The sequence below is a fragment of the Bactrocera tryoni genome, chromosome 5 (genome assembly GCF_016617805.1).
Source record: "Bactrocera tryoni isolate S06 chromosome 5, CSIRO_BtryS06_freeze2, whole genome shotgun sequence".
Classification (NCBI taxonomy): Eukaryota; Metazoa; Arthropoda; class Insecta; order Diptera; family Tephritidae; genus Bactrocera; species Bactrocera tryoni.
Window position 1 is genome coordinate 48708447 of NC_052503.1, and position 27925 is coordinate 48736371.

At 37.0% G+C, this 27925-nt stretch overlaps 1 protein-coding gene across 3 annotated transcripts in view; it reads left to right on the forward strand.

Annotated features, from left to right (window-relative positions):
* The window catches only part of LOC120777376 (serine/threonine-protein kinase NLK2), a 285060-nt gene that overhangs the window by 212981 nt on the left and 44154 nt on the right, over positions 1-27925 (forward strand). For all 3 annotated transcript variants that reach the window (XM_040108667.1, XM_040108666.1, XM_040108665.1), the window contains exon 2: positions 21731-21860. In XM_040108667.1, coding sequence (XP_039964601.1) covers positions 21731-21860 — 130 coding nt within the window. The remainder of the gene's footprint in view (positions 1-21730; positions 21861-27925) is intronic.

Genomic DNA, 27925 nt, shown 5'->3' on the forward strand with positions numbered 1-27925 from the left:
TGAAATAAATTTTTATAATTTTTGAATTTTTGTGTAAATTTTTTTATTTTATTTTATTTTAAATATAATTTGATATTTTAATTTTATGTTTAAAAAAACTAATAAAAATAAAAATTAAAAATTAAAAAAAAAATAAATTTAAAAAAGGATAATATTTAAAAAAGTGTACAAAAATACAAAAACAGAAAAGAAAATATAAAAATGTATTTCTTTTTGTATTTATTTTTTTAATTTAATTTAAATTATTTCTTTTTTTTAATGTATTGTATTTTATTTTTATACCCTGAACAGGGTATATTAAGTTTGTCACGAGGTTTGTAACACCCAGAAGGAATCATCGCAGACCCTATAAAGTATATATATAAATGATCAGTATGTTGAGCTGAGTCGATTTAGCCATGTCCGTCTGTCTGTCTGTATATATACGAAATAGTCCCTCAGTTTTTAAGATATCCTTTCGAAATTTTGCAAACGTCATTTTCTCTTCAAGAAGCTGCTCATTTGTCGGAACGGCCGATATCGGACCACTATAACATATAGCTGTCATATAAACTGAACGATCAGAATAAAGTTCTTGTATGGAAAACTTTCACATTTGACAATGTATCTGCACCTAAATTGGTATAGATTATTTTCTAAGGCAACAATGTAATCTCCGAAAAAATTGTTCAGATCGGATTACTATAGCATATAGCTTCCATACAAACTGAACACATAGTTACTAAAAGAAATGCACCTGTCAAGGGTACAATAAGCTTCGGTGCAGCCGAAGTTAACGTTTTTTCTTGTTTTTTTTTTGTTAGTTTTTAACTTACTTTTTTTAAGAAAATCAACCTTCAATTCCTGTTGTTTTTACACAAAAGGTTCCGTATTAATTTTTAGGAATGTTACCGAGTTGTCAGCCTATATAAAAATCCGGGTCCATTCCGATTAAGTAGACCGTTTATAGTATATAGTACCAAATCTATGTATAGTGTTATTTTAATCTTTTTTGATCTGTATCTGTATATTCCGGCTGTCTTAACTGGTTTGTTGAACTGTTTGTGCTTTCCGTGCTTCATAATTGTAGATATTGGGTCAAACTAATTTTTTTACAATAAATATCAATACTAGCACCCTTATTAACACAATTATGAACAAATATAGTTTAAAAACCCGTTTCACAAAAATCATTGTTTACCTGCAGGCGTAAGAGTATGGTTCCCTTGTTACGTATGCATTAGAAATTAAATTGATGTTGCTTACAGTAACTGTACTCAACCAAAACCCACATGCAGTTTACCCGAAATGCCAAAAACCTCTAATAATATTTCTAATGCTGCGCATATTTGCCAGTTTGCTTAACGCACTCACCAAGCACAAAAGTCGGCAACACACCAGTTAAGTACATTTTTCATATTAAAATTGAGCCTTTTTGTTCCGGCGACCCCACTTGAATTTGCAACACTTGGCTCAAGTGCGCCCCTCTGTCCAATGCAATACTTCGTTTCTGAAGGACACTTCTTGAATGAAAGTTCAAATGAAAAAAATAAATAAATTTCTGCATATTCAACAGTCATCTTCTGCCACCTTAAACTTACGCATGAGCTTTCATTTAATCATCCCTCGCTGTGCGTTTGCACCTGTGCACCCTTTTTATCGTCTAACTGCATATGTACATACATATATATTTTCTTTATTTACATAAGCGCACACTTTGGGCCGTATCTTATATGTGCGACACACTCACGACACACTTAACAATGTCAACATTTTCACTGCAATTTTCAGCAAAATTTCATTTTAATATTTCTTTCACACAATTTACTTAACATGCGTCCCCTTCAGTTGCTACTGAATGGTGTGTCTCCCCTCGGTTTTGTTTTATTTTCAAAATTGTACACGGCTTGTTTTACATTTCATTCTTGCATATGTATGTATGCATGTATGTGTGTGTGTTCACCAACATTTTAAATCCTTTAGGCTTATTTGTTCGCCCTCTTCCTGTGCTTCTGCTCTCTAAATTTCGTCCTTCCAAAAATTATGCCCAACTGCTTGGCAAAACTGCCGCCCTTCGCTGAAATATTTGCTCTCACATATACATATGCATATGTGTATTCAAACACTGATTTTATTTAATTTTTCATCCCTTTGTCGCTCGACCTCCCTCTCTTTCCCGCTGCTGACACTTTTTTGTCATATTGTCCGTGTCCTTCCTGGTATTTGTCATCCTGTTCTGCTTGTCAGCGTCATAATCATTAATTAAAAGCCATTTAAGTCAACGACGATTTGTCTTCCGCACCCTGCCGCCACTTTATGCCACATCCTGCTACTGCTCGCTCCTGTCTTCTGCGTACTCATTTCCATTTCCTTTGTGTGCGTGTTTTAATGATATTCAAGAAACGCTTTAATATAAAATAATTTCGTTTTTCCTTGAATTGTTTCAATTTCCTTGTCATTTTGCATTTTAATGCGTGATTTCGAATTAATTCACCTGTGCCAATTAAAACTTATAATTTCGCAAATTAACAAACATATATGTATGTATGTATGCGTGTGTGTCTGTTTGCGTTGCCCACATTTAGCGCATAATTGATGACTGCAGTTGTCAGAATTCACCTTTTTGTTTGGTGAAATTTTCTTATCATAACATCGTTCGTTCGCACATTTGGCTCTTTTGTTTTGCTCCGCTCGCTCGCTGAATCGGCAAAGCTGCGCTTAATTTATGCGCATTACCCGTGCTCATTGTATGTATGTGTGTGCGCTTGTTTGTATGTGTTGGCTTTCAAAGTATGCGATGAACACTTTTGGGGCTCATTTGGGTCATGTTGAAAATTCAAAATGAGTTTTTGCTAAATTTTAAGTGTTCTTATAAGCATATATACATACATACACACATGTATATTTAAAGCTTTGTAGCGGTATTGTAATAAAGTTAATATTTTGCTCAAAAGTAAATGCATATGCAGTCGAACCTCTTTATTACGAACTTCTGTACAAAAAAATGTCAATTTTTTCTAAACCACGAATATTTACTCCGTCAATAATTCGAATTTCCATGTATTTTCGATTTCCTTATAACGAATGTTACGACGATTTTTGGTTTTAACAAAAGATTTCCCTACAAGGACTTGATTCCGATCGTTCAGTTTGTATAACAGATACATATATGATACAGTGTTCCGATATCGGTGGTTCCGACGAGTGAGCAGTTTCTTGGGGAGGAAAGGAAGTGTGCGAACTTTCAGATTGATATCTCAAACCTGAGAGACTAATTTGAGACGAGCATAAAAAAATCGACTCAACTCATCACGCTGATTGTTTATATATGTTATGACAAAAAGGTACTCGGGAATTGTAAATAAAACGCAAAATATTTAACTATTCATCATCCATACCAGATGTAATAAACTTATGCCAACGATTTTTCCTTTCCTCTAAACATTTTTCACAAGCACCTTTTGGAATGGCCTCAGCTCCTTCAGCGTATTTTGTTTTAACTCTTCGATCGACTGAAAAGGTTGCGGCAATTTGAGTTTTGGGAACAAAAAAAAAAAAAATCACACAAAGCTAAATCTATTCTTTGCATTTTTGGCTTTAAATTCGGTCACAATGGTCGCTCGATGCGATGGTACATTATCATCGTGTAAAATCTATGAATTGTTTTTCCTCAATTCCGGCCGTTTTCGATGGATGTTCTTCCACAAACGCCTCAATACGGCCAAATAGAGCACCTTATTGACCGTCTGTCCCTTCGAAACAAATTCATGATGCACCAAACCATGAATATCGAAGAAAACAATGAGCACCGCCTTGATTTTTCAGCGGATTTGGCGGGGTTTATTTGGTTTCTGGTAGTTTTGCCCCCCTTACATTTCGCCCCCCTTACATTTCGCTGATTGTTGACTTGTCTGCATGTCAAGCTCATGAACCCATGTCTCATCGGCAGTTATAATGCTCTCTATGAATGTAGGATCGGAATTCGCACGATCAAGCATGTTCAATGAGACCAGTTTACGCCATTCTGTTAAAAAAAAAATCAAAATCAGGACTTGTCGGGCAAGAATACGTTTCATACCTAAAATATCCACAAAACTCATTCGAACGGACTCTCGAAAATTGTCGTTGTTGCCTATGACCCTAACACTTGCCTGACGACTTTCAAGCACCATATACTTCACTTTCTTACTATATTCATCAGTACAAGAGATCGAAGGTCGTCCAGAACGGGGCATGCCTTCAACGATCTCTTGAAGGCTTTGTACCACTCGTAGACTTGTGTTATTGAGAAAACTGAACTGCACCGTAAGCCTTTTTCAATATTCGCAATGATTCCGCACACGAAATTTAGTTAGAAAAACAAAAGTTGAGACAAATTCTTTTTTCAATATTTTTAAGAATTGTAAAAATCGCAACGCACTACTGAGGTGTACCGACTTAAGCAGTTGCTGTAAACAAACTGGTTGACAGATCGCGCTCATATTTGACGTACTAATTAAAGACAGTCCTACCAACTTAGCAAAATACATTTTGAAATATATTTACCCGGGGAATTTGATTACAATTTCCGGGTACTTTTTTATCACAATGCATTGTAAGTGCTGCTCAGCAAGTTTTGTATATAATTTTGGTTTTGCTATCAACGCACAACTAGTCTTTCTATACATATAGTAATCAAAATACATTGTGCAAAGGCTCTGTCTATCCATCCGTGCAAGCTGTAAACTTAGTCAAAATTACGATATCTTAAATATGTTTCGAAACTCGTCTGGAAATATCACCCTTTATTTCATATTTTGAATGCCTACAAAGTGAGAGCGTATCTAATATTTCGCTTCACTCGGAATAATATGGAATTTAATTGTTAATTAAATTTTTTATGAAAAGCAATTTATTGTATATAGTATTTTTAAATGTTTTCTAATTTAAATTTCTAGTTCAGCACTTCACTTCCCCATAAACGTCACGACTGAACCATAAATTTCATATGTTTTATACTAAAAACTGGATTATTACTCATGCATAGTACATATGTATGTATATATGTGTTTGGGTGTATGTTTGATCATCTGACTGTATGAAGCAACGCACTTCCCGTACAAAAATTACAACAACTCGCATATGCGTGTTGCTATAATTTATAATCAGCGACAACAATTGTTAATAATGCGTGACTAAATTGAACATTTCTCACTGACAAGTCTCAAGAAACACACGGAAATCATTTAAACGATACCTGAGCGCATACAGCATACACATTTGCACACTCACACATACAGATCCATATAAACACTAAACCACATTTTGTTTTTGTGCTGAATTATCAATTTGTGCTGGTTATTTGTTAATTTTACTGCGGCACCCAGCCGGCGGTCCAGCGGAAGAACGAACGGTGAGGAGGACAGACGCATAGAAAGCCTAATGTAATGCCCAGACAGGCAGCCGGTCAATTAACCAGATGAACCGTACGTCATTTAGGCATGTCAAAAGCGTCTGATTGACCGGCCGGCCGGCAAATCACCCCAGAACCTAGACAAAAGACAGTTAACGGCCTCTGCGCGTAGAAGAAATCGAGTAAGAAAGGCCGGCGAATGTGTGCATTAAGAGCATTGCGGGAACTTTAGTGGCACACACACACGCGCACGCACTCATGTACATTGATAGTGTGGCATGCAGCATGATTGATTTGCGTTTGTCGTGTGTGAAGCATTTCTATTGCACTCAGCCACACATACACACACGCACTTGCCAAGTGCTCGCATTCAGACTTTTTCAATGCTTAAATAATGACACATTATTTTAGTGATTCTTTATTACCCTACCTTGCGCTTGTGCTTGCTTTTGTTTTTTTTTTTTTTTTTTTTTTTTTTTTTTTTTTATTTTTTTCATTTTTTTTTTTACTTTTGTTTGCATATAAAACATGTTTTCCTTTGCGTCATATGATTTATCTACTTTTTTATTTTTGTTTGCGCTTTATCACTTTTATAACCTTCAATTTTCTTTTATTGCCGCACGAAAATGAATGAACCGAGATTACGGCACTGATGCAATAAAAGACAATCGGCTCTGTAGCCTATAGTCTGTCGTTCGGCGGTGTTGGGCTTCGGGAATTCCATCAAGTGTGGCCCCAGCGTCATAAAGCGTGAAATGCCGCGACAATGTACGACGAGCTGTACTTGGCCACTCGCGGGCCGTGTCGAGTGCGCTGAGTGATAGATGACCACATACAATTTTATCACTTGTAAGAATTTCCGACGCCGCCTTTTCGGTTTGAGTGATGATGATGCGCTACACTATGCAACACAGCGTTGTAGAAAGTGTATGCATTTGAGATCAATGTCCAATTTATTGTGGATTTTAATTAGTTTTGGATGCCAAAATACTGATCTCTTCATCATTAAGTTTTGAAGTTTACTGCTAAGCTCGTGATTCAAATAAAAATCTTTATACTCTGAACCAGGTATATTAAGTTTATTGCAACACCCAGAAGAAAACGTCGAAGACCCTATACATTTTATGTATAAACGATCAGCGTGACAAGCTGAGACAATTTAGCCTTGTCCGTCTGTATATACGCGAACTAGCCCCTCAGTTTATAAGATATCGATCTGAAATTTTGCATATGTTCTTTTGTCGGCAAGACGCTGGGTAACGCTGGAAACGCAGATATGGCATCACTATAGCATATAACTACCAAACAAACTGAACGATCAATATCAAGTCGCAGTATGTTTAATTTCCATTTCGGTGGAATGTCTGAAGGTATGCGCTCCCAAATATTTAAGCCTTGAACTACCAAACACAGGACAGTCTAGAAGAAAGTGTTGAGTTGTTGCCATCTCTTTTTCATCCATACAGCTTCTGCAGATGGCATCTGGTTAGATTCCCAGCATTACAGCATGGACGCCATTGGCCAATGGCCTGTTAAAATCCCCACAACAGAGGAGATGCTAGCTGGGCAAAGAAATCGCTAAATCACTAGATCTCTTGCGATAAATCGCGGGCCAAAAGGATTTCACGACAGGGCATGTACCAATAGTCGCTCAGCGCTGGCCAAGCCCCGCGAAGCCCAGATATCTAGTAGTAGAAGACAAAAGGATACGGAAGCAGCAACCCGATCCCATTCTACTGATAGCGGTTCTAGTGAGCCTTTCCTTGCGAGGTCATCAGCTTTACAATTTCCTTCGATTCCACTATGGCCCGGCACCTATACCAGTCTTACCACAAATAGACTCGATGCTTTTGATAGCGAGGTTAGGCACTCTTTGACCAACCCTGAACACACTGCTAATGAGTTAATGGCTAGTATCGCTGCCTTGCTATCTAAGTGGATGGTCACTTCTCTTACAGATGCTGCACTCCAGAGTAGATTTATTGCTACTTTAATGGCTGCAACCTCGGCTTGGAAAACATTGCAATAGTCAGGAAGTTTAAAGAGCTTTTGGGGGTAAACCCCTCTACTAACATTTCCCCTAGCCTTGGCCCATCCGTAAAGCAGCTCACTACCCCTGTCCTCCAAAGGTTTTCCCCCCAGAACTCCGTCGCCGGTATATGGGTAGAAAAGAAGCCTCCAGAGTTCGGTTTGGTGACTCCATGATCCAAGTGATCCGGTATAAAGTCAAATTGTGTGAAGATTTCCGAGTGCACAGTCACCTGTTCTTTCAGGAAACCAGATTCTCTGAGTCTGATAGCAACTTTCGCATCCATCCGACGATATCTACGTTAAGTTTACATTTCTTCAATGAAATTTTTTCCAGATCCACTAACTAGTTTTGAATAAGATATACCTTATTGAAATTCGCTTTGTAGCACAGTGTAGCGCATTTAATTGATTACAAGGTACGGTATGATGTGCAGCATTCGCACTCCTCCCCCACAGCGAAATGATAAATGAATTTCCATTAACTGCGTTTTACGCGAAGGACAGCGGCACAGACAGCCAACTTCAAGGAAAAAAGCAAGGAATTCTAAAACAACAATACAAATAACCACGTCTGCAAGCCAGTTATGGCCAAAGTGGCGAGCAAGAAAAAGAATTATAAATGTGGGCACCTCGAAGAAAAAAGAACACTCAGCTCAAAATAAATTATAAGAAAAGTGAGCGAAAAGTTGAAAGCAGAAGCTGCGCATTATTACACGTGTTAGATGAGGCAACGAATGAAAAGGAACTTAAAACAAAAGCAACAGCAAAACAGCGCACGCTGCAGAACATAAGCTGCCAAGCAAGCAGCTTCCACAAATTCTGCCCCACTCCGGCTTGCTGTTGTTGGCTGATCGGCGATTGTCTGCCGCGGGTTGTCTGTCTGCTCATCGTGCTGACCACCGCCCGGAGGAGCGCGCGGGCGACAGCGAGGCGCGAGCTAGTGCCGCAGACAATGAACACGCTGTCATCCATCATGTGAATGGATTTGCCTTGCCGCGCCGCACAAACGCTGATGTAGCAACTAAACTAGCTGCCACAGCCAACGAACTCAAGTGGCAGCTTATATTGCGCGCGGCTAAAGTAGCTGCACTGCAGTGTTTAGCTAACGCGGCTCACCCACACATACACGCAGCACACGAAACATATTTCGTCAGCGTTTGTGGAGGAGCGCTTTAGAACACTCCGCAGCAGCTTGCAATTGTGAAGTTTTTAAATCACTTTTTGCTGATTTTTATTCTCATTTATTTTGTTGCTATTGCTGTTGTTGTAAATTTTGCTTATTTCCTCTTTATCCGGTTTTTCGAATCTCATTTGCCACATTGTCAGATCTTTGATTATTTCCACGAATTGTGTTGTGTGCTTAACACAGCAGCCGCCGCCGCTGAAGCAGCAGTAGGAGGGGGGTGTGGGTGTAACGGCGGCGCTTTTGCAATTGCTGTGTAACCAAAGTTGGCCAGTGGCAAGGCATCAGCTGCGGTGACAGCAAACTCTGTACAGACAAATTGTGCGCATATGCTTCGAGTGAGTCATGTTGGTATGGCAGCGTATGTGTGCTTGTTGTATATGTATATGTGCACATGTGTAGTTGTGGCTGTGAAGTTGTGTTATAGATTTGAATGCTCATCCTGCTTGTATTTAACAATAATTACAGTTATGAATTTGTGCGCTTTTGCATGCATATTCTCATAGTAATATACTTACATTCATATTAGGGTGGGCCAAAAAAACAAAATTAAAGAATAAAATAAAATAACATTAAGCTACATATAACACCCTTCACAAATCAAAATATTCCATACTTGATTATGCTTGTTGTGGTAACGGTTATCTAGTCCCCATTAAGGTGGTAAGGTTCTGAAAAGTTGTCTTCGATGTCATCCAACGGTAGGCCCAAGGAACGTGATATTTCGACGGGTGGAACCATAGGGAGAGGAGTGTCAGATGTGTAGGATTAGCTTGACATGGAAAGAGGTGGTTGGAATCATGTGGAGACTCTTTGCATGCTTGGACATATGCTTGATATGACGGGATCGATTCTGGATAAGTAGGAGCTTTACCTGCTTCAGTATCCAATGAAGCGACTCAAAGGTCACTTTCGATTCTCCCGACTACTAGAGCTCTTCGTCTTCAATTCACGAATACCTGGTGGTTTGAGACCAGGTACGACATTCAGTGAGAGGAAGTCGATGAAGATGTTTATGGTTCCACTGTAAATGACAGTCACTCCATGTTAGTTAGTTGCTTCGGAAGGCTGGTTGTTTTAAGTCGTCGACGTAGTTGAGGAAGAACCTCTTGTTGCTCCTAGAAGGCGGTTCCACTTCAAAGAGATGACGGCAAGGATGATTTCTACGAAAACACTCCAGCAGAAACTGCTTGGAGAGAAGTTCATTATGTTCCTTAACTGAGAGCATGCGGACATCAATGTGCAGACGTTCGATAGGAGACATCAAGAGAAACCGTTTACGATCCCGTAATAGTCCGGAGTCCAGTGTTCTGACATGTCTGAAGCTTCCTCGTCTGCGTTTCATTGCATCCAGGCGACTATATTGGTGCGGCGTAGTTAAGGATCGGCCGGCCGACCGATTGCCTTTTATGTTGCCAACAACGTTTCTTTGTCTTTTCCTCATGTGCTGCCGGCTAGCGACTTGATGATTTTGTTGCGGTTCTGTACTTTGGTAATAATCGTGGTCGTGTGAGGAGTGAAGCACAGACTGTCGAGTGTCACACCTAAAATCAGTCGAAATTTTAACGCCATCGACTACAATATTAGAAGTCTGTACAGACTGTACGCCTTCGTCCAGTTTTTGAATATGGTCTCTGTGGATTTAGTGGGGGAGAGTGTTAAGTAACGTGAAGCGAGGAAGCGAGAAAGGTCGAAGAGACAGCCATTTACTTTTGAGCACATACCATCGATTCCATTGCCCGACATACAACATTCAGCGTATAAAGTGATAGAAGTTCCATGATTGTGGCCGAGTTTAAAACCAAAAAGGCAAAGTGAATACCATTGATTGATCACCGTATACCAGATTTGGTTTCGTGTGATGTTTTCTTGTTCCACGAGCTGAAATTGGAACCCGTTTTCAGTCGATCGAGGTGATAAAACCAAATTCGCTGAAGGACCTGAAGGCCATCCAAAAAGTGCTTATGAAAATTTTTTCGATTTCCGGATACTTTTTTGACACAATGCATAGTATTTCTAATGATAACAGATTTTTTATGTATTATTTATATGGAAAACTTTAAATGCATACCGTCGCCTTTTGAAATGAGGCGAAAAGTCTTGCATTTCAGGTATCTTTGTATAGCTTCTTTTGAACCCACACATTCAATATGTGTTTTAGCCCACCCTAATACATATGCAGACAAATACGTATGCCTCGAATATGTTAGTTCGCTTGACCATGACACCAGCAATTGGCATAATTTGTCGAAATAAATCCAATTTTGATAGATGATGCATAATTGTTGCTGTGATTTCATGTTAAAATTTATGAGCAACAGGAAATTTTAATGTGAGAAATGCAGTTATGTACCTCCAAAATGCTTATTACCATATATTTTTCGCTGAGACCATGAAGTATTATTCACTGTATACCCTAGAAGGCCACCTTCACACATACATATGCGTACATAGGGATGATTATATTCAGTCGGCTTGTATTGTGGGAAAAATCACTTGTAGAGTTTAATAATGTAACTTAATATTTGAGTGAGTTCCTTGCTATAAGTTAGGTTAATCTGGTAGGCCAATGAACCACGCATAGACCAGTTTTGGTCCTTTACGATACCAGAAGGGGTCCAGGTTACTAGGTCTATGACGAGTAGTCATCCTTTAAGATACCTGTGCCTTACGCGAATTTTAACAGACTCCATGGCCTCACTATCGGTACCTCCTCCAGTTTATTATACCGTGGCGATCCCGGATGTTAACAGTGTAGTCTTGCCAGTGCGGGATAAGTTCATAAGAGATGCTCCATTGTTTCCCGTTGTCTTGCTCTAGACATTTCCTGAAGTCGTAGCTATTAGCAAAATATAATTCTATTCAATTGTATGGTTCTAGTAGCCGTCCAGCTGTGCTCGCTATTCGTCGAATTGTAAAATATTTCGAACGTACTGTTTCTTTACATTAAGTTCAAGTGCCAATAATAGAAAAACCCTTGAAGATTACAAGACGTTGTCAAGAATTGGCATCCGTATACCATAAAATTGTTCTCACTCAAGAACTGAAGCCATTGCATGTGGTGAATTTGCTGTTTATGCCTTGGCACAACTTGAAAACGAAAACGATTTTTATAAGAAAATCACCTGCTTCGTTGAAGCTCACTTTCGTCTGACTGGTGCAGTAAATAAGCAAAACTGTCAATTGTGGTGCAAAAAAATACACAAACTATTCAAGAACAACCATTAAAATCACCAAAATTAACAGTTTGCTGTGGTTTTGGTCTGGTGGCATTATCGGTCCGTCCTGCTTTCAAAATGAAACTTGAAACACTAGTTACTGTCAATGGAAAGCGGTATAGATCTATGATAACCAACTTTTTATGGCCGTAATTGGAAGAAGTTGATCTTGACAACACCTGTTTTAAACAAGACGAGACTGTTTACCACACAATACGTAAAACAAGCGAATTATTGCGAAAAAAGCTTGAAGATTCGATTATTTCAAGAAAGTGTGGCATTGAATGGCCTCCAAGATGTTGTGATTTAACACCATTAGCCTACTTCTTGTGAGGTTTTGCTAAGTCATTGGCCTTTAGCAATAAGCTAGACACTTTTCAAGTTTTAGAAGTCAATATTGAACGCGCCATTCATGGCATACGACTTGATTTAGTGGAAAAAGGACTCGAAAGTTGCGAAAACGAATTCAACAGTTTCTGCAAATGAAGTCATGTAGGCAATTCGAATTCAGAACTTAATTGTATCCATTGTACTTCGCAATATATAAGAAACATTTGAATTTACTTAAGATGACCCTGTACAATTAATTCAAATTTTGAGTCTTACAGGCATATTTATTTAAATAATTCTATATATGGTTGAAATGTCATAGAATTTACATTTAGAGAAATTCTGCTTTTCGGAAATGGATTTCTTTAAAGAATGTTATTTAATTTGCATTAAATGACCATTTTTTGCATTTCATCACAACGGCATTACTAGCAACCATCAAAGGTCAGCATACATTCGATCTGTGTTCATTGTGATGAACAACTTTTCAGTCGGAAGCTGGCATTTGTGGCTTCAATTATCCCCTTAAAGTTTTCTCAATTATTTTGTCGTATTTCTACATTTTTTTATCGCATTTATTTTCTGCAATTTTTTTATTTTCTTTTTTTTTACAATGGTTTTTTGAATCTCCCCCTCCAAAAATTTTCTATCTACATCGTTGGATTGCATGATTCATTGTTGCATTTAATTAGCTTCGTAAATTAAAATTCATGCCAAACGAGTTGTCTGTCTGTCTGTCCGTCCGTCTCTGTTTGATTGTCTCGTTTACGACTCGACTCGTCCACTGTCCTTTGCAACTTGTAACCGGTACGTTGTTCATTTGCTGTCCATTACTCTGGATTGCAGTCAACTACTGAGTTTTATGTTTTATTTTGGAATTTAACTTTGTTGTTTTTGTGTTGTCACATGCTACTTGCGCAAATCAAAATTCCACCTTGCTCTGGATTTTGCTGAACATGTTGGCACTGTTGTTGTTGTAATTGTTGCTGCTATTATGCCACTATCGTTGTTGTAATTTTTGTTGCGAGGATTTTGTTGTTGTTTTTTGCTGCAATATTGTCGCTATTGTTTTTGTAATTTTTGTTGTAATATTGTTGTTGTTATTGTATTTTTATTGCCCTAATGTTGTTGTAATTTTTGTTGCAATGTTGTTGCATTTTCGTTGCTTTTATGTTGTAGTTTTTTTGCAATTGTTGTTGCATTTGTTGTAATGTCGTTGTTGTTGTTGTTGTTGTAATGTTGTTGTTGTATTTTTTGTTGCTATTGTTGCACGAAGATAAATGTGTTTGTGCATTTCAATTGGCAAATTTTAGATTTTACTACGCCATTCTTCCTTCAGCAAATATGCAACTTGTGTGCTTGGTCTTTGAGTGTGTGTTGGTGATGTGTGTTAGTTTAGTGCATGTGTGTGTGTTTGCAGCATTTTATTTGCCTTTTAAAATGCTTAGTCCAGCACATTTTCCATTACGAATTTCATTTTTACAGCCCTTGTGTTAATGTTATCACATCTGCTTTTGCTTGTGTGTGTGTATGTTATTTTAATACTTGTTCTATCGCTTTTTTATTGCTTTCCTTCCTATTCGGTATGAAACATCGCCACATAAACATTTGGTTAATATTTTCCAGCAGTTAAATGTTTAATATTCAACACTCTTTTCTACTTTTTATTCGAAAATTTGTATGACTGTATATATCATTCACAATTTGATTTTTGTAAGAAAATTTCCAAATATTTGAAATACTTATTTTTTTTGCTTAATTTCTCTCATGCACATTTACAATTTATGTAAACACGCTGAAATAAATTGGCTTTGGAAAATTGCGATATGAATAATACTTTGTTTGAAAAATTGCTGCATACATTTAGGCGCATAAAGCGTTTAAAGCGCGCAATACGCGGAAAAGTGCCAATGGTTGTGCAGACATGTATAATAAATGAAGTAATTTAATAAACGGCAAAAAATGCGCCAACAGCGTTGCGTAAATTGTTGCATAATATCAGGCGCTCAGCCTCGTGAGTTTGTCACTGCGCCGAGTTGGCATTTTCGCAGTGTGTTAAAGTTTTTGCTGCTGACTTTTCGCCCACACGCTTCCGGTGTGGCACGGTTTCTCGCATTTATTTGCTATTTTTTTACTTTGCAGTGCCTTTTTATTCACGTGCGCAAGTTTGCCGCTGGCTGCCTCGCAGCGCTTTGAGACGATTTCATGTGAAAATCCTTTTACTCACATTTTGTTGTTATTTTTTGTTGTATATTTTTTATTTTCTCTTTGTTGCTTCGCATTTGTAGCAGCCGAGGAAGCACTCAGCAATTGTTTACAGCCATTATGCGCCTGTCAGTATGCAGCAGTTGCGTAAATACATACTTGCGTGTGTTCGTGTAAGTTCGTTTGTCATTTTTATTTCGGTTTTTAACTACTCTGCCATGCATGGCGTGCGCCGGACAGTGCAAAGTGTTCATTCGCGCTTTAAAAGCTAGCGAATTACATGCATACATACATACATATGTATGGACTAATATGTGTATATGTGTAAGCAGTGTGTGAGCGCATGTGTGCCATACAATATATTCAAATGTGTATTTATTTGTTGCTCTTATGTCTCACTACTCCGCTTTTGGCCCGACGATACAATTCCCTATCTGGTATTTCTTAACCTCTTATTCACTATTTTTGTTTTCTTTAACTGCTCTTTAACAGCATTTTACTTCCGTATTTTTAGTGTCCATTCGGAATAAGCCTTGTTCAACTCCGTTTGCTGTGTATTCACTCTTTATTCAGTGGAAAATGTTCTTTGTCTTTAAGCTATATGAATAGTGCTGCCAGCTATCTTTGAATAAATTGTATAATAAAAAAATTAATTATTAGTTTGCTGATAATAGTTTGCACTTTTGCCAAAAGAGGCTAGAATCGGGTCGCAACTTGCCTTAGTCACTGGTCTTATATGGTCTTTGACACGCGTGATGTTTTGCTTCAAGGCCTGAATCGAAGCGAGATTGTCGGCATAGACTTTAAACGTTACATATCCCTAAAGGAAAAAGTCTAACAGTGTGATATCACACGATCTTGGTAACCAGTCGACCGGCTCAAAACGTAAAATTATCTGCTCACACAAGGTTTATAGAAACCAAATGTCGCCGAGATCACGAGCTTTGATTTCAGGCATCGAATAGTCGATTATCATAGTGCGATAACTGTCGCCATTAACGGTTACGTTTTCACCGACATCATTTTTAAAGAAATATAGACCAATGATTCCACCGGCCCACAAACCACACCAAACCGTTGTTTTTTTTCTGAATAAAATGACAGCTCTTGAAGTTCTTCATGTTGCACTTTCCTCCAAATGCGGCAATTTTGCCTGTTTACATACCCATTGAGCTAGTAATGGGCCTCATCGCTGAGAAAAATTTGGCACGAAAACGTCGGATGTTCTTGGAACTTTTCAAAAGCCCATAGAGTGATGCAAAAGCTGTACTTTGTTTGCTTTCAATTTAAGATTTCGACTTAAAAAGCACCAAATCGTTCCATATGTCAGTCCGAGTTGCTACGAACGGCGCTGAATCGACTACCCACGAAACGCATTCTTTACAGAATGAGAGTTTTCAAAATAAGGTTGAACGATTTGTAAACGTTGTTCAGGCGTAGGTCTTTCCATGATGAAATTCCAAACACGACTGAACAAAAACAACACGACAGCTTGGCACGACTCACACGTGATTTTTCAAAAAAAAGGAGTTTAAAAAAAGTACTTTGGTTCACCCATTAAATAATGCCTAATGTTAAGCATTCAATCCAAATGTTCACCTAGCTCCAATATATCTGATAGAGTAGTGTGGCTTGACGATGAATATGCATGAAGTTAGTCTAGACCTTGGTCTAAACCTCGGTTACATTTATGTCACACATACATATATCATTTGAGCTAATGAAGTAGCCTCAGCCCTTCCTTACTTGTTTATATACAAGAATCGTAGTTTCACCCTAAAGAGCCAGATAATAATTATTAAAATTATGCAGAACTAGTTAAAACTCTACCGTCGGCACACTAAGAATTGACAAAACATTTCGCCTGCATGTAAGTACAAATTTATTTCAAATTCATAAAGAAATTTTATTGCCTTACTCCCTTTAAAGTATACTTATTTACACCAACAAAAACTCTAGGAAATGTTATGTCACTCGATGTTTATCCAAATGTCCATGGACAGTCTGAACTGAACTTTCAGTAAATTAATTTATTTTCTCTTTTAATGTTGCATACTTTTCAGCGCCCAACCTTGTACTACCTCCCTTCATAAACATTGTTCCGCACGCCTCAACCGCCTGTTTCCGCCATCGTTTTCGCTTTGTCTCCCTCGTCTAATTTATTGTTTATGCGCATATTCGCTTTTACCTCCCCAATTCAATTGAATTGGCGCCACTTAGGCTTAACACGCTGCCCGCGGCTCATGTTACACTTCAACCACTCCCTCTCTCTTTTTCTCTGCACTTCAACCGAAACAATACCATGCAAAAAGCTTAAAACAATAAATGGAAGCATTAATAATTATACATATGTACGGGCAGACTAAGGGGAGTTTTTATGTGTCCTGTGTTTGTTGACGTCTTGTTGTTTTCGAGTCTAGGTGCCAACTCTGCAATTTCCCGCTTTATTGTGGGTAGTTTAGGTTCTTTAGTGCAACCAATGGAAAGTGCGAAAATTGATTTGGGAACTTATAATATATATTTTTTCGGAACTTAAATATATATTTTTTGTGCAAGCATATGTATAAAAAATATTTTTTTTTTTTATAAAATTGAGCCTCTAATGAATGAATGAATGGATGCGAACTAGTCCCTGACGTTTTGATATATCGGTCTGAAATTTCGCTCACGTCCGTTTCTCTACAAGAAGCTGCTTATTATTTGGAACTGCCGATAGCGATTTACTATAGCAAACAGCTACCATACAAACTTAACGATAAAAATCATGTCTTATTTGGCAAAATGTTTATTTGACAAGATATCTCCAAGAAATTTAGGGGGATAATCACCTAAGACAATGGTGTAATCTCCGAAAAAATTTTTTAGATCGGAGTGCTATAGCATACAGCTGCCATACAAACTGATCGGTCAAAATCGAAATAAATAACTTTATAAAAGCTATTTTCAGCGTTGTTTATATGAAACTTCGTGGCTTGAAAAAACTAGCTTAGCTAACTGTTGACCGCCTTCATTTCCGAGTTTGGTTATACATTTAACTGCTAAAAGAAATTCATATGTAAAGGGTATATAACATTGATGTAGCCAAAGTTAACATTTTTTCTTGTTTTCTCTTTTATATTGTACACTTCTTAAAGTCATTTTATTTTATTTTATTTTATTTTGTTTCATTTTATTTTATTTCATTTTATTTTATTTTATTTTGTTTTATTTTATTTTATTTTATTTATTTTGTTGAATTGTTTTTATTTTGTTTTGTTGAATTATTTTTATTTTATTATTTTTATTTCATTTTATTTTGTTTTATTTTATTTTTTTAATTTTTTTTATAGTTACCATTTCGTCCCACTGTGCCACGTTAACATATTTCTCTAACTTCTTCTTCGCTCTCCCCATATCTCTCTGTCTCTCTTGGCTGCGCACCGCTTCCTTTCAAAGCCAGGAAATAACCGTATTCTTATTTTTCTGCTTCTGCCTTCCACTCCTTCTTGTTATTCTTGTTTCTCTTCTTCAATACTCATTGAATATCTTGAGTTCGTTGAACTAAACGTTTGGCGTCTTCTTCCACCCCTTTTTACCTTCCAAACCAAGTCAGTGCCCCACCTCTAGCTTAAATTCGTCTTTGTTTTGACGACAACACTTGCCCCCCGCCGCGCCCATCCACTGCACACATTCTAACTGTATCCATTCAGTTTGTGTTTCATTTTAACTCCACTTCGCTGTTCAAGTCCTTTCTTTGCACTTCAGCGCGCGCTCGCCTTTATTTATGTATCTACTTATGTGCTTATACTAATACTTACTTCACTTTACGTTACATGCATGTGTGTGTGTGTGCGTCACGTATATGTATATGATTACCTTTTGTTAGGAGGAAGACGCTGAAGTCAGCGGGGCGTCGGCAGCGCGCAGACATCGTTTTGTATTTTGTCGTGTCTTGACTTCAATTGCGTCGCGTTGCAGCGTTAAGCCGCATATTTTTGTTTTTGTACGCCGATGTTTTGTGCTTTTGTGGCGCCATGTAAACAATGTTTTAGTATTTTGTTTACAGTTTTAAAGTTCAAAAAGAAGAACTAAGCCAAGTAAGTTCACAAAAACAACAAAAATATGCTGAGTTGTGTGTCGTCTAGCAGACAACAACAAAAGAAATTAAAAAATGGCCAGCAAGCAAGCACCTAACGTGCCTACACGTGCACAACAGTCATACATGTGTGCTTCTGTGTGTGTGTGTGTGTGTGTGTGTGGCGAGACTTCAAAATATTTACGGGCTTTGCAAATGTTTTTCCTTTAGTCGACTTTGTTGACTTGATTTGTTGTTATTTTCTAAATGTTTGCGTTAACTTTTTAGCTTGGATAATTTGATTTAAATTCTTCATACTCATAGTGTGGCTCCTGCTCACATGTACGGCAACTTCTTTCGGCTGGGTTTGTAGTTGTATGTATGCTTTGCATAGTTGTAGGCGCTTAAGCAGCAAATAATTTGCTGTTCTTTGAACAATGTAAACTTGGAAAAGATGGTTTAAATTCTGACATTTTTTATATTAATTTTGCTTTCAAAACTAAATTTTCGCTTAAAACTTTTCTGAAATATCTTCAATTTTCTATAAAATATACTTATATGTAATGCTGATGAAATAAATTTGTACCTTTAACAAAGAAGCGATAGCGAACAAACGTTTTAATAAGTTTTGCAAATTTTCCTTTTTATTTATTTATTTTTTTAAATATTTTTTGCTAAAGACCATCAAAACCAGTCGAGTGGATATGAATAAAAAGTCGTGTAACTAATCAAACTTTGATTTATTAAAATATATATGTACATATGTATATAGAGATATGTATATATAGCATAGCTGTTTCAAAATATTTTTGGTGAAATAAAAATGTAATAAAAAAACCAGTTCAATCGCAGCTAATTGAATGGTAAAAACTAAAAACCTATTCCAAGATAGCACTTCTAACTTTTTTATAAAAAAAAAATTATTTTGGAAACCTTTGAGATTGCGTTCTAAAGCAAGTCTCCCAGAAGCTGTAGAAACATTGACACAACTCTGAGAATCTCTAAGATATTCATTTTAGGTTAGGTTAGGTTAATCTGGTAGGCGAATAAACTAGATTGGTCTTTTGTTACAAGTATGTCAGAATGAGTTGACTTGCTAAGTTTAAAAGGAGTAGTCATCCTTTAGGTTGCCTGCGCTTGACCTGAATTTCAACAGATTCTGCGGCCTCACTGTCGCTACGTTCTCCAGTGTATCATACTGTGGGGACCACAGCTGCTTACAGCGTAGTCTTGCCAATGCGGGACAAGTGCACAAGAGATGCTCCATTTTTTCCCTGGTGCCCTGCTCCAGGCATTTCCGGCAGTCTTCTCAATATGTCAGCCCCATCCTGTGGGCGTGTGCCAGTGACCAGTTAGTATTCCCATCATGCTCCTACATAGTCTTCTATCGATTCATTATCATAGATGTCTAACTATTGATAATTTCTTTCCGATCCCCAAATAAAATGTATTTCATTTGTAAGTCAAAGGAAACACATTTCTTTTTGGTAATATTTTTTTATTTAATAAAAAATATATAAACATATTTACAGAATTTATCATTATAGAATTTCATAACACTGGTTACCAGAACTTTATATTTTCTTTTGACACACGAAAAAGTACGTGCACCAACCACATGGAGAGAAATCTTTGCTTAATGTAAAAAAACATTATTATGATTTTCCAGAATATTTGGGTTCTGGAAGTTTTTTCAAAATCACCAACAATAATGCCAGTATTCCTGAGCTCCATTTCCCTTGATAGCGCTTTTTTATTAAGGAAAAGTCCAGATGGAATCTCTCGCCTTGTTCATCACTCACAGCACCCAAATTTGACGAGCAGAAATCCAGATGAGCCTCCAGCATATGTTTTTTTAAGGACTTATTACCTCTAAAAGCTTTATATAGCATTATTAGGTCTTTGCAATTTTCCTATTTATGAGTTCTTAGAAAATTTTGCACAACATTCACAAAACATTTCCAGGCGAGTTTTCCACTGATCATTCTGTTTTTCTACAATTTTCCTAACCTTTATCATTTGCCGTATTTTTGGACCTACAAATATTCCTTCTTCAAGTGGAGCCACGCTGAGTTAGGGAAATTTCTCTTTCAGTTGTACAAATACACTGCCGTCTCTAGCCACAGAAAAACTAGACGTGTTTGAAAAAAAAAATATTATTTTTTGTTACACCAACATAAAAAAATATCATCACAAAGTTCGTAAAACAAATGAACAGTGTTTACTAGTGTAATCGATAAACTCGATGTAAAAAATTTTGGATTCCTATAATAAATATAAAATATAATAATATATAAAATAATATAAAACCTCAAAGCCGTAACATTTATTACTACTAAAGTTGGATAGAGAAATAATGGAAGAACTAGTCAAACTTTTGTTGTTTTGTTGTTGTTTTTTTAGCGGCTTCCCAAAACAACTCGTTTTATGCAAAAATTTTCATTTCAGAGCAATGTAAAAAATCGAAATTTATCAAATTAAAAATTATGAAGAATTTTATTTTTCCGATCATTACTTGGAAAATGTATCCAGAAAGGTCGTATTAAAATTTAAAGTCGATTGGTCCAGCTTTTTTGTTTAAATCTTCCGAGTATGCACACAATCCTATTAAAAAAAACGGATAGTTAAATTATCCATACATCAAGTTCTATAACTTGAGTATGAACCTTCTTAACGGCAAGTCGGTTTTTGTGCATAAATTTAACAGCTTTGAACATACTTGTATTTGTATCATCAATAAATCAAAAAATGAAACAGTTGACTGGTGACTAGAGTTTTTATAAAAAACATACCAAGTTCGAAGCAAATGGCTGAAGTCGTTAAGGGAAAAATGGTCGCAACAGATATTTTTTAAAGTGGGATTTAGAAAATCACCTTGCTGGATTCTTCTTGGATGAACCTGGCGTCGAAATAGGTGCATCTTCCGTACGTAGGAGATTTATGAATGTCGAGCTTGTAGGAAGACATCACATCACATCATCATTGAACGCAAAAAATGCAAAAAAAAGATTTTGAACGCAAAAAATGCGTCACCTGGCAAAAGAAATTAAAGTCTTGGAATTTTTTTTATATGTTATGTACATTTTATTTATATTTATTATTGATATTTTAGCTGTAGTTTACTTGTAATGAATAGTCAACTCTGTAACATTTTATGAAAAGTATGAATTAATATTTATAAATAAAAATGTAAAGTAAAACTATTTTAGAATTAAATAATTTTTTACTAAAGCATCAACTAAGAAATGTCGGTAAATATTATAAAAAATATTAATCTTTACTTATTCAAATTCATTTTACTTCTATTAACATTTTTTTCCTTTGCATTATCTTTACAGGGCAGTCACAGATCCACGCGATGGACGACGCGTCGCACTCAAAAAGCTTCCAAATGTCTTTCAGTCGCTGGTCTCATCGAAACGAGTTTTCCGTGAATTGAAAATGCTCTGCTTTTTCAAGCATGAAAATGTGAGTACAACAACCAAAAAACTTTATTCGGCTTAACATTGCTTTATGCGTCCGGCGCACTGAATAACATATCCGTTAATATAACCAGTCTGTGGTTAACCCTAAAATACTATGCAATGAGAAGCTTTATTCATTGCGTTCTACTGAAAAGTTGCGTTGCAATTCTTTAAATTTACATAAATACAACGCAGTCAATGTTGAAAAAGTTGAAATTTTGAAAGCGTTAAGCGTAAAAGTGCTGAATGCCTTATCCAATCTCTAAGCACTGCCGTGAAAATTATGCAAAAAATTTTCCCCAAAAAAATAAAAGTAAATATTTTTATAAAAATCTGCTAAAAAAATTGCAATTGATTGCTACAGCATGAATTTTTAATATACCTATGCATACACATATTTACGAATGCACATGCATAAATAAAATTTCCCGTTATTATAATTTCAAAACGTTTGCATTGCTGCGCTGCATTTTCTATTTGCGAAAAATGCCAAATGAATTTCGTTTTTCCGTCACGCGGCAGCGACAGCACGCTTTATTACTGCGAAAGCAATTTGTTGTTGCATCGACAAGCATATATGTGTGTGTGTGTATGCGTGTGCGCGTTGGTTTGCTACAATAGCTTGCAATTTAATACACATTTGCAGCGCAATTCGAAAAGCAGCTCGCATTCATCTTTTCAATTGAATTGTAGACTTTATTTACAATTGCATTGCATATCAATAGGCGCATAAGCTTTTCACATTACATAAAGCGTTTGCTGCTGTTCGTGCATAGCCGCTTACAGCTTGAAATGCGCCATTTCAACTCATTTGCTGTATTGAATGCGCTTTTGGCGCAAACACAAGCACACACACAACACATTCCTGTACATATACATATTATATATGTATACATGCATACTTGCAATATAGCGTGCGCGCAAACGGAAATGTGTAGAAGAGGTGTGCTTAATAATATGAAATTGAAATAACGGTGTTGCGTATCATTTGGAGTAGTTTCCGAAAAGTCTGAGAAACATTTTAATTCTTTGTTATTGTTTACGCTCAGTTAATAGTTGTAAAAAATCGATTACATGTACATACAAACATATATAATAATATGCGCCGAAAATTTGAAATTGTTTCCGAAAATACCTTCGGAGAGCATAGGAATTATTTAACTTGGTCTAATCGGCTTCAAAAACTTTAAACACATTTTTCTCGAAACGCTGTTTTGAGATACGTTTAATGATCTCCAAAACGGTTGAACCGATTGAATTGAACGTTCCAAACGATAGCTGCGTTTGTAAAGCACTCATCGAAGGAATAAAATTATTGCCAATACAGGGTCCGGCACTCGAAGTGTAACCAATTAAAAAAGCCATAAATTCGGTTTGGAAAATTATTTTTATTTATTTTAAAATACAAAATATGTGAAAATAATTATAAATTCGGAACCAATTCATTTTTGCTCGATATGACCACCTTTCCATTGGATTCGCATCTGGTGAATTCGAGAGTCAATGTGTGGTCGTAATGAAGTTCGGAACGTTATTTTTCAGCCACTTTTGGTTTACTCGCGCTTTGTGAGACGGTGCTAAGTCTTGTTGAAACGTCCATGGCTTGCGACCGAACTGTTTGTTTGTCCACGGCTTCAAAGCAGCCTCCAGGACACTTTCCCTTTAATATGTCGCATTTCCTTTGACGCCAGGCTCGACGAAAACAATTGGAGAGCGCCCATCTGCGGTGACAATGGCCCAAACCATTATTTGTGGCGGGTGCTGCCTCCTCCGATGACTTAGATTCTCGTATGAACGGTCGGTCAAGTAAACCCTATCGTTTTGAGAGTTCACGAATTGCTCAATTGGAAAAATTTTTTCGTCAGAAAACACAATGTTCAAAATTTGACCGCTTTCGGCCAAGTGAAGCAACTGCTTCGCTCTCTCTAGTCTTACTTGTTGCTGCTTCGGTGTGAGATCATGGGCCTTTTGGAACTTGTAAGGCTTGACCTTGAGCTCATTTTTCAATATGCGTCGGATGCTGCGGTCGGATATTTTCAGTCAAAATTTTGACTAGACCATCGATTATACCCGTATCCATCTATAATAATAACATTTTTTTTACTTTTTAGATTCAGCATAATTTTGAACAGAAAAATTTAGTTAAGAGCTTTAATTTTAATTTGCGCAGAAGCCAAAAATTTATAAGAAATGTGAAAGTGAAAAATTTTTAAAATTGTGATTTAAATTGTGGGTTTATTAAGTTAGTCCACGAGGTTTGTTGCACTCTATAGGAAACGTCGGAGACCCTATAAGTTATATACATAAATGATCAGCTTTAACAGCTGAATAGATTTGCCATTTAATCTGTGCTCTGCTGCAGCAAGGAGCACCTGTGGGCAAACACTTTTTAAATGTTTTTCTAACCCCTTTTTTGTAGTTTCATACAAATTTCCTTCCTTAACTCGAAGTCTGATATATGTACATATGTATAATTGCTTGGATTCCTATACTCTGGTTGACGGTAGTTTTGCATATGTTCCTAGCGGTATTAATGAATAATTTATGATAATAGCTAATTCGTTTGCAGATATTATCGATTGTTGTTCATTATCGATAACTAATTTTATCGATATACATATATATTTGCAGATGCTACCAGAGAATCCCAGTCATAACTTTAATTTGTTCGATATATATGTATACAAACAAAAACAGATGTTTTTTTTTTATTTCCAAGTGGATATAAACCCTCTTAAAAGAGAGGCTTTTTGGTGTCATCATTCCAAACTCAGCTGATTTGATTTTCATCATCAGGACTATACGAGAATCATTACCTATGCAATTCGAGTAAATAACAAGAAAAATCGTTAACGTTGGTTGCACCGAAGCAATTATACCCTTCACAAATACAAAATGTGCCTTACAAAAACTTGATTCAGACAGTTTATATGGCAGCTATATGATACAGTTATCCGATCTGAACAATTTCTTCGGAGATTGTACCGTTGCCTTGGGAAATAATGAAAATGAAAAAGTTTTCCAAACAAGCTCTTTATTCCGATTGTTTGGTTTGTATGATATATGGCATTGTATATGCTTTAGTGGTCTGACAGCGGACGTTCCGACAAATGAGCAGGTTTTTGGAGAGAAAAAAGCGTGTGCAAAATCTGCAGATTGGTATCTCATAAACTGAAGAACTGTTTCGGTTATATACAGATGGACAGCCGGACCGACGTGTTACAAACTCCTTTGCAAACTTAATATACCCTGTTATTGTTCTTCTTTACTGGCGTAGTCACCGCTTACGCGATTATAGCGAGTTAACAACAGCGCGCCAGTCGTTTCTTCTTTTCGCAAGGTGGCGCCAATTGGAGATTCCAAGCGCAGCCAGGTCCTTCTCCACCTGATCTTTCCAACGGAGTGGAGGTCTTCCTCTTACTCTGCTTCCCCCGGCGGGTATTGCGTTAAATACTTTCAGAGCTGCAGTGTTTTCGTCCATACACACGACATGACCCAGCCAGCGCAGCTGAACTATGTCAATGTCGTCGTTTATATTGTAAAGCTAATCATTCCTTCGACTTCGGTATTCGAAATTGTCAATGCGCGAAGGACCATAAATCTTCCGCAGAAGACCTTACAATATCTGACATAAATGATTAGTTGCAAGATCCATCGCATGAAGCAAGATTTTTCTTTGGAAATTGATGAGAAAACACTGCTGCCACGCGAGAAAATTTAGATGTTTGATAAAATATTTAGAAAAAGTAAACCGGAATATTTCTTTTTTTTTTCAAATTAAGTATCGCTTTCGAAATTCAGGAGGAGTTCAGTTCAACTTCGGCAACCTCTGTACGGAAAATGTTTGGGTATACTTAGTATTCGAGGTCGTCAGCTTTTGTTTGACAAATGACTGGGGAAGCGCTGAACTTTAGTTTATCCCTGCGCTGCTAGTGTGAATGATGAACGCGGGGGCAGCGGTCTTTCGGGGTCCGGACGGGAGTGGTTGTGGGTGTGTTAGACAAGTTCATATTGCTGCTTGACTGATAGACTGTGATGTGGTCGCTGGTTGACTGTCAGCACGCTTACCTAAGGAAAATTGGGTGTGTACGGCAGCAACAGCAACAGCAACAACACGACCAACAACCACAATGTGGACTGGTGCAACGCACTAAAGGGAAACAGCAGCAATAAAGTGTACACCAACAACAACAGCAATAACAAACAGTGGTTGAGTGTAAAGCGGATGGGCTGGGCGAAACGTGCAACGGAGACAATCAGGTAGGGCAGCCAGGCAGGCAGGCAGTCTTTTTGGGGCCCATTCGGATCGGCAGCAGACAGTAGAGTTTTCGAACGACAAAATCGCATGGGAATGAATTATAAAATTCAATCACATTTTTGAAGGGCTGCTCGCCGGCAAGTTTTGTCAATGTGCAACACAATGTAATTGCATTTGAGCGCCTATGAATGTGAGCTTATGTGCGCACACATACACAGCGGCATTTGTATATATGTGTGCATTGCATAATGCTTGTAGTAGGCAAGGGTTCGCTGTCGTTAGTGGCAGTTCAACAGCTGTTGCAAGCAGCAGCCACATTGTTAATGCAGTTAAATGCGGTTTTATGCTGTAAATTCATTCATTGCTCCAACATTCGTTTATGCTCGCATGCATTAGCTTTGCCGCTTGTTTGTTCTTTTCGCTGCTGGCAGCCAGCGTTTTGATTGATTTGCTGAAAAAAATTCATAAATGTGTTTTTGTTGTTGTTTTTTTTGTATTTTTTTTTTGTTTTTTTTATTTTTTAATTTTTTTCAACGCTTTTTGGTTTCTCTTGTGGTTTGCTGTGTCGGGCAAGGTTGATTGCACTCAGCGCTTGGCTCAATTAAGCAGTTGGCGCAGCGGAAAAAGCGGTGAAGCCAACACACACACAAACTCTTGCTCCAAAATATACTCTCTCAGATATGCATGCTTGTATGTGTATTTAACTGAAAATTTACCATCAAAGGCGCTGCCTGTCTGTCGGACAGGAAATGCAATAAAATGAATGATTTAAATCCACTAATTTATTTTGAAGGGTTTTTACTTCTGAATGCATTCAGCACATTGAATGCCACATAAAATTGTATTAATTGCTTGTAATTCGAAAAGCAAACAGCGAAACTATGTTGTGACCACATTAAATATTAGACACTAATTACTCAGAACTTTCCATTCGAAAGGCTGAAGGGCTTGACTTTGTGGAAGGGTGTGCGGCACGTTCAAGCTCCGCTATGAAAATTTACAACTTTTTTGTGCATTAGAATCTTTCCCCTTATGCAATAAGTGTTTTTTTTTTCTCAAAGTAAAAATGCTTTTTATTTGTGTTTTATACAACAAACTTCAGCAGTCCGGATCTGCAGCATCAAATTTAAGTATCTTTTAAGTTTTGGTACTAATGTGAAAAAAATAAAATAGTTTTGGTTATTTTTGTAGTTTAAGTATTGTTGTATTTCAATCTTGATTCAGCTATGCTATTTTGCGCAATTTTTTAAACTTCTTCATATTTCCGTAGCAAAATTTAATATTCAAAAAATTTGAGTTTCCATATTTAATATTTCATTTTGTCAATAAATGTATGACTTTGAAATGAAAATAGTTAGAAGAACGTATACCTGAATTTTTCAGACAGTACATGAGTATTTTAATAATAATAAAAAATAAAAGTATGGCTAAGTTTGGATTCAACCGAACCGATAATGGATACCAATCGAAAAAATCGTAAGCGCCGTCGAAGGTTTGCCACCTCTAAGACATGGGTTCAAAAGTTCGAATATATGGAAATTGATACGAGTATCAGCGCATTTTGTCCCTTCAGAAAAATACCGTTAAAATCAAGCTAAGTGTGGTTGTGGACCGATATCCATAATTTAATAAGAAGGATTGAAACAACTCATTTCGCCAATCATCCTGCTAATGCCGTACTTAGAAAACAAAATAATTTTTTAATTCGAAATTTACCGTTATTATTCTGATGAATCCTTCCAATAGCGTACATAAGGAGCCAAATACTTTATTGAATCGAAATTTACCATTATTATGAGCAATTCAAAACT